Source organism: Astatotilapia calliptera, chromosome 22 (genome assembly GCF_900246225.1).
Source record: "Astatotilapia calliptera chromosome 22, fAstCal1.2, whole genome shotgun sequence".
In the NCBI taxonomy this organism is placed as follows: Eukaryota; Metazoa; Chordata; class Actinopteri; order Cichliformes; family Cichlidae; genus Astatotilapia; species Astatotilapia calliptera.
In genome coordinates this window covers 10751041-10770110 of record NC_039322.1, presented here as the reverse complement: position 1 = coordinate 10770110, position 19070 = coordinate 10751041, and the positions used below count along the sequence as shown (strand labels likewise).

Here is a 19070-nt window from a genome sequence, read left to right as displayed (position 1 = left end):
TAAATACAAGAAAGCTGGGAAATGCTGAGTTTGTTTGGCTCGTAGCTCATTTGTTGTTGACGATATTAACCGGGTTTCCCACTTTCCCAGTCATATAAATCACGCAAAGTCAGGATTTTTGGATACTTCCTTAATACCACAGATGATTATCAGACACAAAATCAGATGAAATGACAGTTTTAACAGCTTTTTGTGGTATAAAAGATGCACAAAAGTGTACAAAGACTATCACACAAGAACACTGGAAAACATACACTTCAAGTTTTTATTATCCTTTATTTATCCAAATAAAACGTAAATCTGATTTCCAAGAGAGATGTGACCAACAGGGCAGAAAAAGTTACAACAAATATAACACACAACAAGTAAAAGACAAATACAATATTCCGTACAGACAAGTGTTCACAAGGCAGAGTGATGTATATGATTTCCACAGCCAGTAATAAAACATAGAGCACAATGTTAGACAGTATCTGACCTCTTTAGGTACTGGGCACATGCATTCATAAAAAAGCAGACCATGGTAATCCAGTAAAGGTAAAAAGCAGTTGTGTAAATCAAATGTTTGCTCACTTGGTAAGATAAACCAGATGGATTATAAGCGACTCTGGTTTGTTTTCATCTTGGGCACAAGCCTTTTAATGTGAGTTTTATTGTAAAGATGTTGGAAAAATATTTTTGGTACAAAATACAGAATAATTTCTCCTCATGTGATCAATGCCAAACCTTTCACCTGAATAACTGTTCTAAAAGTCCTATATTGTAAAAGATATATCAACATTTCAGACCTCGATATAGTTCCACAGAAATGAACAGTCTGATCCACGTGTAGCTTGTTGGGCTCTGGTTACCCTATGTGCTTATATTTTGATATATTACAGTGTTTCTACCCGGGTTTATAATGTTTCTTTGATGCTCATTAGTTGCCAGCATAGACACAATGTATCAACATAAGTGGTAATAGATCTGCTGATCTGTGGATACTGAAACCTAGACACACTGTGTCTCCATGTGTTTATAACATATAAACTATTTATGTCTACACAGGTGATTTATTGTCGCTAAATTTGCAAGATTTATGCCATTTTTACTCCAATAAATTACTAAATGTGACCAAAAATGACCAAAGATACATAGTGTGTCCACTTATGTATGTATTTTTGGTCATTTTATGAGTTTAAGTGGCCTCATCTTTAGACACTTATTATATGTTACAGTTAACAGAGTTGAGGGAAATCAAACAATGTTTGCTTTCTTATTCCTAAAAATTAAATTTAAATTCACTGGACGAGTGAGACCTGGTAGTAAAATAAAGTTGTGATGTTCATGTTCAAAAGGACACTGCCCTGTATTTTGAGGAATTTACAAAAGTCCCAACACAAAGGCTACCATATAGGATAATTAAAATCATACTTTCCCTAATAACTAAGAATAAATCAACTCCGTTCAGCTCAGTATTAATTTTCATCTCTTTATAAGCTTATTGGTTCAGTTTCTGCTGGTCCGTCACAACAATCCTAGTTTCTAATGTTGCATCATGGGAAAATCATTTGCCCATCCCTGGTTTAGAGGGATCTCAGGTGTTATGACCCAGCAAATCTTTTCAGCTTTTCTTTGTTACTGAAATACAAAATCACTGAACGAGAGTGGATTTCTGCTCTCTCGTGCGGTGTTATAAGATACAGCACTGACGTTCGTAAGGAGGACACAGCATAATGTTACTCGTCTGTGTCAGCTTCTCATTTGAAATATTACTTTTCTTCTAATGAGCAGACCTGTTATTTCACAATTACTTCATAATCTTACGTGTTCAAATTCCAGAAAATAATTAACATAACAATTTCTGGGAGGGCAAAATCCCTTTGAGCTGGCTGACACCTTAAAAGAACTTAATGAGAGGTCTTCTGGTGAAGGCCCAGTTAAAGCATCAACTTCTCTCTAGTAATATGATACTGTTATTTCCCACAACTGGATGAGGGTTACACATTAGTGACACACAACAAACTGACAAACAGTTGGGAGCAAAAAGAAAAAGAACTGATACTTGATTTTTTTTTAAAGGGTTTATTTCAGCTTTCCCATGTAATGGAGAAAGGGACACGGAGCTACTTTTCATGCTTTGATTAAGATCTCTCACATCGATTGCTGGAAACATAAGTAAACATCCCTATTAACAACTTGTTGGATAGCCTTTAGCTATTTTTCAACAGGTAGGTGATGGCAAGCAGCAACCTCCAGAGCTGATGCAGAAGTGCAAAAAAAATGATGTTGATTTTTGAACAGAACCACATTTTATTAGTAGTCAGTACGGAAACATTGGGAAATAGGCTTGCAGAATTTTCCCCTATAATGACCCACGCCATGCAGCCATTTGTTAGGCAAGTCTGGTGTGCACTGAAGGGCTGCTTTGGCTCGTTTCCAATAAGTGCTAGTCCTTGAAAATCCCTCAGAGCTCAGTTATGATGTGGCACTTCATGGACCTTGGTTTGGGTTTCTGCACTAAACTGGTTTGTGGGGATACCTGGGCAGGTGTAAGCTATTAGCAGTGATTGAATGGTTCTCTGGTGTGGTGAGTTTTGTCTTAAGCGGACTCTCTTACACTGTAAGTATAGCAATGTGAACTTTTGTTGTTTGCTAACTTCCAACAAAATTAATAACAATAAAGTTGTATGGCATGTGGTTCATTTGAGCTTGTGCGTTGTGTGTGTTTCTTTATTGTTATTTTTGTGTGTTTTGTTTTGTTTTTTGTGTGTGTGCTTTGCTTTACATTTACAGCAAACCAAGGAGAGAGAGAACCAGCCTAACTGGGTTACATGGGATAATTAGCATAAATATATACTCACTGGGCAACTGATCATGTACACCTCGCTATTACCAGGTTGGACCCATTTTTGCCTTCACAGCTGCTTCAGTTCTACATGGCACAGATTCAACGCGGCCCTGGAAATATTAGTCAGAGATTTTAGTCCATTTTCACATGACATCATCACGCAGTTGCTGCACAATTGCTTGTTGCATATCCATGATGGGAATCTCCTGTTGCTGCACATCCCAAAGGTGCTCTATTGGCTTAAAATCTGATGATTGCGGAAATCATTTGTGTGCAGGGAACTCACTGTCATGTTCAGGAAACCAGTTTTGAAAAAAAAAAATCCTGTACAGCATTAGGCCACCGTCAGTCTGATAGGATGGATGTCAAATTCTGTTCCTTACATTGTGTTTTGCAGTGTTACAATAGAAATCAAGACTCATCAGATCGTGTTGTTCTAATCTTCTGTTGTCCACTTTTATATCGATGCATCTTTGCTGTGCTTACGTATAAAGGATACTGTCTATTATTGAGCACCAAGATTTATTACAAACCTTAAAGCTCTTACCCACAATAGCATGTTGCATGCTCGGGTCTGAGTTGACTAAGTCACTGGTTCATTCTGATTTATGAGGCCATTCTTGCTTTGATCCCATCTTACTTACTGACTTACATGCATTAAAAAAAGCAAGAGAAGTTATTGTCCTCAGTCTCAAGACTTTCTTTGGTCTGTACTGAAAGTTTGCACTGAAATTAGAAATAAGGGCAGCTTTGTCTTCCTGAAATTAACAAAATCTTAATTGACCTGTCTCACTGAATCACCTGAAGGAAGTTACTTCAGGCCAGCCTGAATAATAGTACCTCTGTTTTGACAAAGAAATGATATCTATCGTGCTTCTGTCATGGACACGGTGATGAAACAACTTTACTTTAGTTCAAACTTTGAATGGTTGACCTGCTTTGAAGCAGGTCTCGTCTTGCCCAGAATTTGTTCTCCAACATATTTCTGTTTGCTTGTCTGCAAACATGCAATTAAGTGACAGATGAGCAGTCTTGGGTGGAGGAAGTTCCTAGCAGTTTTTTAACATCGCTCACAACATATTTGTTGGATTTTGTTTTCTTGTTTGGTCTGTATGGTTGTTTGGGTTTGTTCTGCAGAGGAAATAGAGGAAAATTTGCCTTCTCGCTGCGGAGAGAAAGAGTTATGAAACAGCATCTTTAGAGTCATGGTTTTGAAATGCTTTGGTGTGAGGGAGGTTGTTTGAGCCCGATGAAATGCCTCTATTGTTTTGCCCACAGTTTCTCAATTGCTACAATTTGGAAAGCGGGCATGTGGTAGAAACCAGCCAGAGAAATAACAGAGGAAAAGGAACGTCCAAGAGTGTGGGATAAAAGCCAACCAGGAACAAAAAGCAGAAGCAGCAAGAGACATAAAATATCCAGTTTAAAAAGAAAACAAATAAATATAAAGTATGTTTCAGAGAATCAAAAATGCCTTTAGTACTCCCTTTACATCTAAAATCATGTGTAACTACACAAATGGAAGCTACCTGTGTGTAGTCATGGGGCTTCATTTCATTGTATGTATAAATACACCTTTGTCTGGGTGTTTCAGGTGAATGAGCACTGAAGGGAACAAACAAAGAAACACTCCAAGCAGCAGTTCATTTAAGAGCACAGCAGCTAAATAGGGTGTAACAGGAGTGTCTCTCAGTTACCCGGAGGATACATGCTACAGCCTTGAATCTGTGATCTGTGACAGTCTGAGCACACAGATCACTTTTCAAAGCAGAGTATCTAAGCATCTGTGCATCTGTGTGAAGAAAGACTTCAGTGGTGTTTTGAATGATGTTTAGAGCACCACATTTTAAGCAACCTGATTTTCTCAAAATAATGCACCTTTGTGGTTGTACAGGTCTTAGAAAAGGTAGTTACACAGCAGCCACGCTGGACGGATTTACCGTACCTTGATAAGCTCTCCTCACGGTTTGTTTTTTAATATTGCTTTTGTGGACGGTTTGTTGAGACACTATAAAATGACTGAACTGAACTGAAGCAATGCAGCAGGTGTGCAAGGTTCATGTCACACCTCACTCATAGAGGTTTCTTAGTTGCCACATGTGATTCATTTAATTTTATGTCACTTCTGATGGGAAGCATGAGTGACGCTGAAAAACTAGTTATTACTTCCAGGCTGGACTACTGCAATTCATTATTATCAGGATGTCCAAAAAACTCGCTGAAAAGCCTTCAGTTAATCCAAAATGCTGCAGCAAGAGTCCTGACAGGGACTAGAAAGAGAGAGCAGATTTCTCCTGTTTGGCTTCCCTTCATCGGCTTCCTGTTAAATCCAGAATTGAATTCAAAATCCTGCTCCTCACATACAAGGTCTTAAATAATCAGGCCCTATCTTATCTTAATGACCTTGTAGCACATATCACCTTATTAGAGCACTTCGCTCTCACACTGTAGGCCTACTTGTTGTTCCTAGAGTATTTAAAAGTAGAATGGGAGGGAGAGCCTTCAGTTTTCAGGCCCCTCTTCTGTGGAACCAGCTTCCAGTTTGTATTCGGGAGACAGACGCTATCTCTACTTTCAAGATTAGGCTTCAAACTTTCCTTTTTGCTAAAGCATATAGTTAGGGCTGGACCAGGTGACCCTGAATCCTCCCTTAGTTATGCTGCAATAGACGTAGGCTGCCGGGGGATTCCCATGATGCATTGAGTTTTTCCTTTCCAGTCACCTTTCTCACTCACTATGTATTAATAGACCTCTCTGCATTGAATCATACCTGTTATTAACCTCTGTCTCTCTTCCACAGCATGTCTTTTATCCTGTCTTCCTTCTCTCACCCCAACCAGTCGCAGCAGATGGCCCCGCCCCTCCCTGAGCCTGGTTCTGCCAGAGGTTTCTTCCTGTTAAAAGGGAGTTTTTCCTTCCCACTGTCGCCAAAGTGCTTGCTCATAGGGGGTCATTTGATTGTTGGGTTTTTCTCTGTATCTATGAAGCGCCTTGAGGCGACATTTGTTGTGATTTGGCGCTATATAAATAAAATTGAATTGAATTGATTTGAAGCAGTTTTTGGATTTGGATTTTAAGGGTCTGAGTTGTTTTTGTATTCATCAGCTGAGAAATATTAGTAAACTGTGTCCTATTATTTCTAAATCTTTTGTAGAGATTGTTCTTCATGCTTTTCTCTTATCTCACCTGGGCTATTTTGATTCACTCTTTACCTGCCTCAGTAAAACTTGCATTGGATCATCTATAGATTGTACATGCAGAAGGTTCCTTACCTTCCCCCAAACGTTCTCATATCACAGTTCTGGTTTTCACCAATGGGACTCTGCATGGTTAAATACCTACAGTGAACTCTTGCAGGCATGTGCCCCAGTAGGACTCTGATGTGGTCTGATCAGGGTTTATTGTCCATCTCCAAATCTAGACTGAAAACTAAAGATGACACCAAAGATGAGACCTCCCACACAAAAGCACAAATGAAACTGTTCTTGATAAACATTTAGGTGGTTTTAACGTCTTTTTGTACATGGTGTTATATAAATAACTATTACATGATGCAATTCCTAATGAGGCTGCAGGTAATTCCAAAAGTGTTGGAAAGGCCAGTCAGTTTGTTCCTGCTGTGTACTGAAGACATGTTGTTTGTGTATGAGATTACAAGATGACTATGAGGAGAGACATCCAAGTATCAGCTTGAATTCCCTGGTATTTATGTCTTCATACAGTTACTGGAAAAATAAAGCACGCCCTCGCTCAGTTCTCTTGTCTTACGTATCAGGACCCGAGGCCAAACAGTTACCAAGAGAAATAAATCTGATCCACAAATTCCAGAATCAGACTATAACAGACAGAGGACTGCTAAATGTGTTCCAACAGTTAGTCTAAACACATTAACTCCACCTTCCACATACCTGCAAAAACACCACCATCTGCAACCAGAATGAGACCTAAAAACCAGGCCTGCAGGTGTCCTTTATAGTCAAGCTTTGACTTTTTTTTTGTACTTCTCTTTTCCTCTCACACTGCTGATTTGTCTGCACTAGCAGTCTATTCCTAACCTCTGTTGCCAGTATGCTTATCCATAACTGTGACTGGCTGCCAATGTCACCCTTTCATGTGAACATGAGGGGGGAACTCTGTGTTAACAAAGCGAGCTGATAAGATGAGTTAATCCACGTGAAAGACAACATGGGTATGTTGAACTCATTATCTAGGCCTGTGATTGAAAGGATGTTCAACAAACCCTATTTCAGGAAGCTATCCCTGCTTCCTATTTCAGGAAGCTATTCCTGCTTCCTGAAATAGGAAGCAGGAATAGCTTCCTGAAATAGGAAGCTATTCCTGAAATAGGGTTCTGGCGTTCTTGGAATCATTGTCCCATTACATGATCCAGTTTCATCCAAGCTTTAGCTGTCAGGCAGATGGCCTCACATTTGACTCAAGAATACTTTGCTATACAGAGGACTTCATGGTGACTTAGTTTATCTTATTTCTGTATAGTCGTATATGTGTATATTTGAATTTTTTAATTTTTATTTTTACAGTTTGCACATTTGATCCAGGACAACGATATTTCGTCCCACTGTATACTTGAGCGTATACTGTTGGTACGACAATAAAACTCTTCTTGACTTCGCTTGTGGCTCCAAGACAAGCCTAGATCGCCACCATGGCAGACAGTTGGTATGAGGTATTTTGTGCCGTTTTCTCCTAATGTGGCTCTGTGCATTATTGCCAAATATCTTTGCTTTGGTTTCGGCTGTCTGAGACAATGTTCCAGCCAAAACAATTCATACTTGTTTCTAATTCTGCAAGCATGAACTTTACCATTTAACATGCTAGCTGCGGCCTGTAGAGTCTGACATATAGCTCTTGGTTTCTCTGAGCATTGCACAGTCCGACTGAACTGACTGGAGAATGGTCCACTCCTGGTAAATCACTGGGGCATTTTGTTAACACACCTGGATGCTACAGACCAGCAAACTGCCAAAACTTCTGCTTTTGTGGTGGTGGTCATACTTGGCTTAAATCCCAATAAGTAATGTGCACTGTCTTGAGAGTGTTTTGAACAGTGCAGATGACAATGTAACAGCAATTATGTGGAAAATAAAACAAACGAAGAAAAATCTGATGTTTTTTCCCAGCTAAACGTGCGTCCAGCTATAGAGGACTGACATATAATGTAAATAAAAACAAATCCTTGCCTGAAGTGGCCTTGAATTTCCCCCCGAAAAACAAAACAAAAAAACCCCCCAAAAACATAAATAAAAGGGTACACGGACTGAAAGGTGTCAAGACATTTTTGCAAAGTACAGCAAGCAATGGAGCTCCAGAGTGAATCTTCTAACAAAGGAAGATCATTTTTAATCTGTAACACAGATTTAGACGGGGTTTTGTTTGTTTTTGTTAAAATGCATGTGTCCTCAGTGTTTGCGGTGAACATTTTTTCTTAACAGCTCGATCTGCTTTGGAGTGACATCATGAAACAAATAAAAAAAAGAAACTCAGATGAAAATGGTGCAATGTTGTCTCTGGGTGTGGCAGCGCAAAGGGCTTGATATTTCACATCAGTACAGTATTAGGAGCTAAACGAACCAGATTATTCCTGTGGAGACTGTCTCAGGGCTTCTTTTGGCTCCCGGGAAAACAAACTACTGTTACAGAAAAGTCTGTTTTTCCCCCCAGGGTCTGTACATCTCAGCGTATTTCAAAACAAAGTCGGAGATTCCTTTTCACTGGGCTGAGCTAAGAGGAGGAGGAGACGAAGGGCAGGTCCCAGGATGTGGTTTGAGGTTATCCTGAGTCATGAAGGAACCTCCTCTGGAAAATCTTACATGCTATGGTCAAATGAAGACAGCTCAGCTCTGCCACCGATTTAGCCAGACGGCTGCTGTGCAGAGGGGAAAAACACTGAGTCACACATAAATACGACCATATCACGGTGTCCTGGGTGTCTTTTCAACTTACCCCGAGTGTGCATACTGAATGTTTTCAGACTAAAAGATGTGTTTTACTCACTTCTAACTCCAAATACCGGTACGATTTTTCCATGTCCCTAAAAGTTAATTTAAGAATAACCACAGAAGCATGACTGAGATCTTATGACTTTTTCCATGAAATAATTGTTTTCTGCTTGTGTTAGACCACTGCAGCTGTTGTTCAGTCATGTGAAATGGCACCAGAACCACACCCAGAAGCAAGACATCCAGCCCTACCTCCATCACTGAGGGAAAACACCTCATTAGCTCCAACATCAAGCACAATTCAGTTAGTTTACAGTCACTCTGCATAATCTTATAAATTCATCTGGCTGCTTTAAGTGGATGAAAAGATGAAGAAGAGGACTCTCTACTGACTCTGAGTGGCCAGAAAACTTTAGTGCTAAATAATAATAAAAAGGAGGACAGAAGAATATGAAAAGAAAATAGAAGTTTATTGAGAATTCTGAATCCTGCTCACCCGTCCACAGTAGCAGAAAGAATACAACAACACAGACAAACAATTAGTTAAAATCTGGACACATAAATACGTTTCTCTTGTATCATGAAATCCAAAAGCAAAAATCTATCACAGTCATACCAACATAAGACAGGAGTGGAGGGAGCGCCGCCGAGTGTGTGCCCCCACTGTTTAGGAGACGCCACCTGCCTCCGAGCCCAAACATAAACAAGAAAAGAAAGACGGTGCTGTGGTGGAGTGAGCTGAACTTCTGAGGCCCAGGCAGTTTGAGATGAGAAGACTGATATCTCATGTTCATGTTAAATCTAAAGCTACAGACAGGAGGAGATGACTAGCTAAGCTCTTCCGAGACTACGAAGCCCTAGCTTGGCTCTGTTTGGCAGCAACAAATCCACCTATGGGCATCTAGTTTGTTAAACAATGTAAAGAGAATTTGGCCTTTTTAAACCTCTCATCAGCACCTTGTGATACACCAGCTCTGCATGAAAAAAAAAAAAAAAGCATCCTTTAGCATTATTACTACTCTCTTCGTGGCAAAATCTGTTCAAAAAGTGCGCCGTTGTTCACTGACTTAGTTGTGTGTGTGTGTCTAATGAGGCTTATTCAGACTTTATGAAATGAGAGTAACATAATTCAATGCCAGTACAGGTGAGCAGTCTGAAGAGGAATTACGTGAAACTTTACCTGCAAACTGAAAAATATATACCATCTAAATACTGTTGTCTTTTACTTGACCCTTTTGAAAGCCTGAATAAGCTCATTTGAAGTAACACACTGGTATCAGCACACTGGACGTCACACTTCACACTGCTAGTCATTATTCTTCTGGTTTTTGTTCTGATTGAAACAAACTTAAGCTCGCACAGTAACGTCTGTTTATTAAGGTGCAAACTGCTCGTCGTGGTGAAAACCTGGAACTCCAGTGGACTTTACATGGGTTGAAACTGGCACACAACCGCACACTTAATGAGGATTTATATAATCTGAGCAGACTCAGCTTTGTTGCTGATCTGTAACCACTAGAACAGAGCCAGGATACCTGCTTCCTTATTGAGTTTAAGCTAACCGTCTGCCAGTATTTGCTTCATATTTACCATAAAAGCATGAGCGATATCGATCTTCTAATCTAATCACTGCCAGAAAGCAAATTTCCACACTATCCAGAATATTCGGCTGTTTCTGTATCAGAGATGAAGCTACACGGGAGGGAGGGGTGGGTGACAGTACAAACCTGCTTCTGCAGGACGTGATGGGTAGAGGAGGGTGTTGTTTGACACACGCACAGACAGCTGGAGAAAAGACACCAACTTGTTACAATTATCTGACGATTCATAAATTGTCTCATTTGACCTATTTCTAGTTCATCTCCTCTAACCACGGAAAGAAAGAGAAAAATCAGACACTCGAAAGGACAGAAACAGCTCGGGTGTTTCTCTCTACTTTAAGGCAAATTTAACAACGATGGGCCAAATTTTACAAATCAAAAAAGGGAGGGGGAAATAAAACTGTCTCTGCGAGTGCCAGCCTCCATCGGGGTTAGGTGGGACTAACGGTGGAGACGAGGCATCGAATGACGGAAGGTTTTACCACCACCTTTACCAAACTGTGCCAAATACACAAATACACTGATCGTACTCTGGTGTCATCCACCGACGACATAACTCCCTCCTCTGTGCTCACAATGCGATTGAACAGAGCCCCCGCCCCCCCGCCATGTTCGGCTTCCTCTTAGCTTGCCTTCTGTTTTTGGCACGGAGGAGTTTGGTAAGGAACGTCTGAAAACCAAATGTGTGTTTGTCTTTAAGATCATGGCTGTGCATTTTTTCTCTCGCTCACACTCAAAGGGAAAAAAAAAAAAAAAAGAAAAGATCTTTTCATTTGCCCTAATCTAAATCAAAATAATACAGTCTTCTTCAGGGTGAGGAGGGGGCACATGAAGAGCTTTGAAAAATGCAGGTGACCCCTCTCCATCCTATAATAACTCTTTCCTCTCTGGCTTCTCTCTCTCCCCCCTCAGTCCTGGGTGCTCTAGCGGATAGCCTTGACGGGGCTCTTGAAGCTTGAGGCGGCTTGCAGCTGCAGCTGGTAGGCCATCGGGTGGATCTTGAACCCATAAAGCCTGAAGAGGAAGAAGAAGAAAAAGATGATGACAATGTTTAGACTGATCAGTCATGCATTTTCTTTAAAGGGAGACGGCACTGACATTTGATGACAAACATCACACCACCCTGACTGTGTTCTATGTAATACAAACAGACATCACAGCGTATTGACACAGGATCCAGGAAAGGATGTGCAATCCTTGCCATCTAGTCAGCCTGTGCACGTAAGTACATTTGAAATAAAATAAAAACAAACATTATACTTGTGCAAATATTAACTTGATGAGTATTTTTGTGACTAATGACCAACAGCAGGGAGAACAAGAACTAACGTCAGAAGGTGACAGTGGAGGCAAATCAAATGAAATGTATGTCCAGTTTCGAGCACTAGGGACAAGCTCAGGGATGTCAAACTTATTTTACATTGTGGGCCACATACAGCCCACTCTGAACTTAAATGGACATTTAAATATTTAATCCCTGAGATTTATTTAAAATACTTTAATAATGCCATGTTTAATGCAATGCAATTTTGAAAAACAAAAGTAATTTCTACAGTAAAGTAAAATTCTATGCACTTGTTTTAAAGCTGTCCAGTGGGCCAGATTGGAATCTTTGCTAGGCCAATTCTGTCCCACAGGTCTTATTTTTGACACTCCTAGGCTAGCTGGTTAGATGAACTGATGGATTTAAACAAAACAACTCAATATGAGAGCCCTGAAGTCAGGCTGTGTGACGTTCACAGCGCAGAGGACCGTAACACAAATAGGAAGAGTAAGCAAACATGTCAAAGTCAAAGTTACCGCCTGACTTCATAGCTCAAATAACCAGCTGTGTGTGTGTCTGTTTGCATATGTCTTTGTCTATGCATCAAAGGAATGGGACTGTGTAACACACAGAGACACACAGTCCAACAGGTTAAACCATTAACAAATGGGCTTAAATGGCAAAGAGAATGACATCAGAGTAAATATAAATAAATATCACAAAAAGCAGCACGAGAACATAGAAACGGGCTGCAGTCTCCACAGCAGCCGAAGGGACAACATATTCTTCTTAACACTGCACCCTGGTTACGGTAAACAGTACAGCATGCAGACAATGGTCTCCAAGGGCAGGCACAGGATTAGTGGACAACCACGCTAATCTGCTGCTAATCTACCAAGAGATGCAGCAGGTATTCACAAACACAGAGAGACTAAACCTTTTCGGCATTAACCACACCCACTCTTTCTATGGAAACAAACAGGAACATACATTTCCAGTGTTGTCCATCTGGGACGGCATCCCATACGACCGATAACGAGCTGCTGTGTTTTATGCACGCACAGGCAAATAGTCAGAGCTAGATAATATGTTGTTAGCATGGAAGTGAGTGAAGGCAAAAGCTTGGTAATGTAAACCATGAGGGAAATCAAACCAAAGAAAACAGTTGGAACAACAAACCTAATGAGCCAACGACAGAAAAACAGCTAAAGCTAAAGCTAATGAGAGACAAGGCAGCAGGCTCAGTACGAGCCTCAGTATGAGCAAAGAATCAAAGCAGTTACTGAAAAAATTATGAAAGAAAAAAAAAAAAAAAGGGTGGATCCTGTCTTATCTGATGATGTTATAAACATGAAAGAAGTAACAGATATTTGTTTTGTTCAGTAAATCTGGTGCACTGTTATTGTTCTTTGAAAGAAAATCTTAATCAGCTGCTCACACTGAGGAAAATCTGAATTGTCAGAGAAAACTGCAATGGGGGCATCTCTAGTGTTTATATTAAGCCATATTATTGTGCAGTTCTGAACTTCACATATTTTGGGCCCTGACACTTTAAAATTAAAATTAAAATAATAATAATAATAATAATAATAATAATAATAATAATAATAATAATAATAATAATAAAGCATGTATTTAAAACACTAAAAAGTGAAAGAAGCTAAGCCAATATCACTATGGAAACTAAGAAAAAGCAGAACTAAAATGAAAACAAAATCAAAACAATCAGTTACAAATTTACAACAAATCTGCCTATGAACATCAGCAGGAGGTGGATTTAGTGCTCGGAGTCTTTACAGCTGAATATCAACGCTAACCTTGGAACAAACTGGTTGGCAGGCCTCTTGGGCCTGTACTCGGGATGAACCATGAACAGCATGTGGGGGAACCCGGTGCCAAAATAAGCTCCATCTGTGTGGTGATGCCTGGAGGACTTGGGTGTGTAGACATCCATACATTTGGGGCAGTACAGCTTCACCATGGCCTCTCCTGGGATGTCTGACAGGCCTGTGAGAAGTGTGGAAGAGGAAGAAACCCATTTAAGTATGAGATCAAGACACCCGAGATAATTGGCAAACAATCCCTTGTGGATCAAAGTTATCCTCACCTGCAGGAAAATCTAGATTCAATAAAAACAAATAGCATTTGTTTTGTACTGATTGGCACAGCCAGCCAGATACAGCTGCTGTGCCTTTTAATCACAGATTTAAAAACAAACAAGCAAACAAAACAAATTTCCCCAAAACTAAATATCACACCCATGAAGAGTTCCTGACTAACTTCGCTGCATCGAGGAGAGACATGCAAGGCAGGGAAGAGCAAACTTTTAGTCACTCGTGAAAGCTGTCTGCCACCTTGTGGTAATCCTTGGGTAACTGTTTAACGCATGCATGAGGGCATTCACATCAGTTTACTCACCAATAGGAAGCATAGGCTGATTCTCACAATAGACCCGGGGGCAGTAGCCAAAGTCTCCCTGCTGATACTTCTCCAGCTGAGCAAGCAGAAATGAGCCCAATAAAGAGTTAATATATGAACAGAAGGTAGCTCCACAATCCTGGGTTAATTCATATCCTGCTGTGTGGAAAACAACATTTGAACCTGAGGAAATTTTAACATGACTGAAATTAATGGGTGACTGTGCTAAAGATTAAAAAAAAGCAAGCAGACAATATTGAATGGACTCTTGTTTGCCATTTTGGATGCGTTGCATTACAGGATCAAGTGATTCAGGCTTCGTCACAGAAACTAGAGACCGATCGTGAGTGGAAAAATTTGTATTCTCCGACCTTTTGTGGTTAGCTGATGGCAATTGTAGGGAAAATGATTGATCAAGTCCCAGAGACACAAATCTGTCACTAAAGAAAAACATCAAGCGTGCTGCTGCAGTTCGAGCTGTACGGAAACAGTGAAAATTGTGACGCAAACTGGAGAAGGAGAAGGGTTGCCTTTAAAGTAAAAGCTGCACTTTATTCTATATGTTTCAAAAATAAAAAAACTTTTACCTTAAAACGCGAACCTTCTCCACCTCTATTTGGCTTCACACTTTTTCTTACAGTTCAGTAAATATTTACACACAAACATGGAAAACTACAGGGAATCGTGCCAATCACACCTCCTTTACAATGAATTTCACCCAGTTAGAGTCAGAACCCTCCAGGAACTACTGACAACTGTTCAGGCAAAATGTGCACATGATAAACTTTAATAAAGCAGTTTTTCCACATAAACATCTTGATGATTTCCAGAGAATCAGGCTGGAACATTTTCCACAGTTGTGCTTTTTCACATGTAGCCCACAGCAGGAAACAGTCTGCTTTAGATGCATCTGCACCACAAGGACCTGTCTGCATGGAGCACAACGGCCTCTACTAGGAAGTTAACACACTGGACTAGCAGTATTGCTGTTCTCACACTGGTGTAGCATGAAACCATGTGAACTTTGCACAGGAGAGCTGTGCAAATTTTGTGTTTTGTTTTCCTATGCACATGTTGTTGTTGTCAGTTTGTTGAACATGGTCGTAAAAGTGTAATACTGTCATTTTGCATTTTGAACACATTTAATCGTGTTTTCCTACATAAAGTAGACGATAATGACTAATAAACAGGAAAAAATACGCCGTTATGACAGTGTGGAGGAGGAAAAGAATAAAGAAAACACGGTCTTTACTTTTTCTATCAGCACCATAGGAAGCAGATGAATGATTTGTTTTCAGCAGTAAAAAGCAGTGAAGCTGAAAGATTTTGCATTTTATGCCGTTCCCTCAGACAGACAGCTTTTCATGTCCACTTTTATCTTCCTCTGAGGGATGAACCCACCCTCTGCTGCCACACTGGACATTATTTCAGTCAGGACTTTATAGCTGTGAGAGCTGTTCTCCCAACCCCCCCCCACACACACACACACACACACAAGATTATAATTTAAGTACAACTATCCTGATTACCACGTATGAGACATTCACATCTCAACAACACTTTACTCCATTACGAGTGGAGTAAAATCTGACTCAAACAACATGTAGAGACAGAACTGGTGGATTTTTGGCACCTACCATCTGTGCAATGCCTCGGTTAGTGAGGATGTAGCGTGCATGGATGAGGCCGTACAGCATCTCAGCAGCCTGCTCAATCAGGTCGCTCTGGTTGGGATTGTCCTCAAGCTCCTCATCTAAAGAAATCAGAAACAGGGAAACTACTCACGCTTTTGACAGTTGGAAAAAACATAAATTTATCAGAGGAAAAGGAAACGCTGGGAATAAAACAGAGAGACTGGGACACATTATGGTTTTCTAAAGGTGCTCCAGCAATAAAAGAGCATGAAACAAAGATGTTCTGAGCAAGTTTGAAAAGAGAGAGGAAACCTGCACAAAGCACCTCAAATCAAAAGAAAGCCGAGATCAAATGTCCCCTCTCATTATTTGTTAATGACAGAAGGAACACATTAAAAGCTCAGGAGATGTCACAGACATGAAACACTCGCAGCTCTTTTAGTCTTACTTCCTGATGTCTGCTGCAGATGGGAGGTGATAAACAGTAATACTTCTGCATACAGACAACAAACAATAAAGCGACTTTCCACTTGCCACAGCAGGCAGCTCCTCATGTTTTGTTTGGCAGATTTTTAGGCCAGATTGGTGATACAACCCCAGAGGGGTTTGTGTCTCCTTCCGGGATCAAACTGGGGATCTTTTGCTTTTTTGGCAAATGTGTCACATAAGCAAACACTGACATACCTTATTTACTTAAAACTGAGAACAATGAGTCAGGAATGCAACATACAGACCTGGCTCAAGGTCCAGGATCATGTCTAGAGCCTGGCGGTAGTGTGGAACCTGCTCATTGAGCCCAGTTAGGTTGAATTTGTCCTGGATGTAGTCTTCATCCACCTGTCGTTGGAGAAACCACAAATCAGACTCATTTCAATCCATGAGGAATCAAGTAGCTGTAGGAACAGAACTCCCTGAAAGTTGATTCTATTCATCTGATCGTAGCGTTTTCAGCAGGAAAAATATTTTAACAATCCTCAAAATGACTTGTTCGGTTTGAAACAGATCCTCCGATTTCTTCACGAAGCTGGATGTGTGATAAAACATTTCTCCAACTGACAACGCACCTCATGAACAGAAATCACTTTCTGGGATTTCCTTACCTGGGTGATTGAGGATCCATCAAGACAGGAGTATGAACTGTTTAACCCTTACAGTGACTGACCCAGACATTTTTTGCTAATTTATTACTATTACTGTGTTATTGATATTTTTAACTTTTTCATAGTTTTTTGTTTTTACACATTTAAGCATTTCTGCACAAAATATTTGAATTATTACACATCTACACACAAGATGTGTACTGTAAGTCCAGAAATGCACACGTAGGATGTTGCCTTTCTCCAGTTTAGAAACTGCTGGGAGAAAACCCAACTGTACACCAGGTAGCTGTAATAAATTTGATAAGCAGGAGTTTTTTTGAAGGTCTCCATCACTTTACTCTAAAGAAATCTGAATTTTTCCTCTTTTGGTAACAGAAATGTTATTTCATTGAATCATCAGTCTGCATCTCATCCTATCCCTAACATCTTCCTCATTCACACCATCCCTCTTGCATGTCCTCCTTCAAAACATCCATGAACTTGCTCTGTGGTCTTCCTCTTTTCCTCCTGCCTGCCAGCTACATCTTCAACATCCTTTGTCCAGCATATCCACTATCCCTCCTCCGCACATGTCTAAACCATCTCAGCATCACCTGTCTCACTTTGTTCCCACACCACTCAATCTGAGCCCTCCCTGATGTAGCACATTTAAAACCGAAGGCACACCAAAGTGCTTCACAACAAGGTTAAAACATAAGATATAAGATAAAAGGCTACCGTATATATAACAGAATACAAACAACCCCAAAAAGTACAGACAAAATAAGAAATAAAACATTAGAGCATAGTTTAGAAGATAGAATTACTGGGTATTCATAAATATAAAGGTGGTGGGTATTTATACAGTGGAATATTGGTAGAAGATAAATAACATAAGGGTAAAATACAGGGCATGTGCACTAGCTAATTTCTATCCCTGTCCATCCTTGCTCTTTTTCGTGATAATCTTAGCAACTGCTACTCTGCCACTTCTCTGTCTCCAAACCATGCATGGCCTTATATCACAAATAACCCCAACACTCATGTGTTGTAAAAATATGTCCGCCTTGGTTCCTCACCTCACAGAAAAACTCATTCCCCCGCAGCCCACAGAACCAGGAGATCCATGAAACCTCTTCTGAACTGCTCATCTCTGAAGACCTGAAAAACGAAACAGTAAATTATGAGTGGGGAAAAAGCCAACATTCAACAGCTTCATATTACAGTAGCTAGGTCTGGTTTAACGCGGCACAAAAAGAAGCTGTTCATCTGGTGTGAGCACCTGATTAGCATTGATGCTAACCCCTGGAAAATAATGGGCCATTTCTTGTTTTTTCGATAACGCTATGAATGCAACACTAAGCGTTCACTCACTAAATAACAGATTTAACCGATACTTTCGCCCAACTGGATTGTTTGTTAGTCATTTATTAACCTTTTCTTGTGAAAAGATCATAAAAGTATATCAGTAACAGTCGCTGCTCAAGATCTGTAAAGGCTAAGCCAGCTAACAGGTATTACCTTCTCCCTGTCGTTAGGGTAACTTTTAAAGTTTGCTTTATCACATTTAGCGCAGATTTTCTGTCAAAAACACGTCTAATGAATAACAAAACAATGGGCTAAATCCGGCCTTACATGTATGCTGTAGTCCTGCGTGCCGGGTAACGCTAGCATGCTAAGCTAAAACCAGAAGAGCGTCAATATGGCGCCTGGTACGACTTCAGGCCCCGGAGCGGGGGTCTGCCGTGGCTCTTCTGCCTCTGCGCTCAAACGGCTCAACGGACTGATATGCGTAACAATGCTAACTTACCCGGCTTTCAGCTTTAACAATCCCGAAGAAATCAACAGATCAACAATTTAGCAATCTCACGGGTGTAAATAAGATGGACACCACCTCCCAGTTCACCCCGTAGGTTACGCTCTTCCTCTTCCTCCGGTCTGCCGTCGGAAGGTTCAAGACTTATCGGTGCTGCCGCTCACTGTTCAGTCCCGGTACTGCATGTTCGTGAAAAAGCTGTTAGCCCTCTTTTCCATCCTGTCTCTCTATAATAATTTATAAAAGTATATAAAATATGGCCCGTTCAAAGTTTTTTTCTGATAACCATCTACTAATGAATACATCAACTTCCATATTATTCTCATCCCTATCCCTAGAATTCTCCTTTGACATTATATCCATGAATTGCTGGATATAATGTCCAGCAATTCATATGCTCCTCCTGCATATGTCCAAACCATCTCAGCCTTTCCTCTCTTTGTCTCCACACCCCACCAACATGATCAG

At 40.4% G+C, this 19070-nt stretch overlaps 1 protein-coding gene across 2 annotated transcripts; it reads right to left on the bottom strand.

The window, feature by feature from the left end:
* Nucleotides 1-9239: 9239 nt before the first annotated feature.
* csnk2b (casein kinase 2, beta polypeptide) lies at nt 9240-18743 on the bottom strand. 2 transcript variants are annotated; one of them, XM_026156308.1, is made up of 7 exons: nt 18597-18743; nt 17866-17947; nt 16442-16544; nt 15711-15826; nt 14074-14149; nt 13473-13662; nt 9240-11405 (listed from the first exon to the last, which is right to left on the bottom strand). In XM_026156308.1, the coding sequence occupies exons 2-7, from the start codon at nt 17935-17937 to the stop codon at nt 11315-11317; spliced, it is 648 nt and encodes a 215-aa protein (XP_026012093.1). In that variant the 5' UTR covers nt 17938-17947; nt 18597-18743; the 3' UTR covers nt 9240-11314. The 2 variants fall into 2 exon arrangements, with proteins under 2 accessions (XP_026012093.1, XP_026012092.1); XM_026156307.1 differs by lacking the exon at nt 18597-18743 and adding an exon at nt 18422-18532.
* Between the last annotated feature and the right edge of the window lie 327 nt (nt 18744-19070).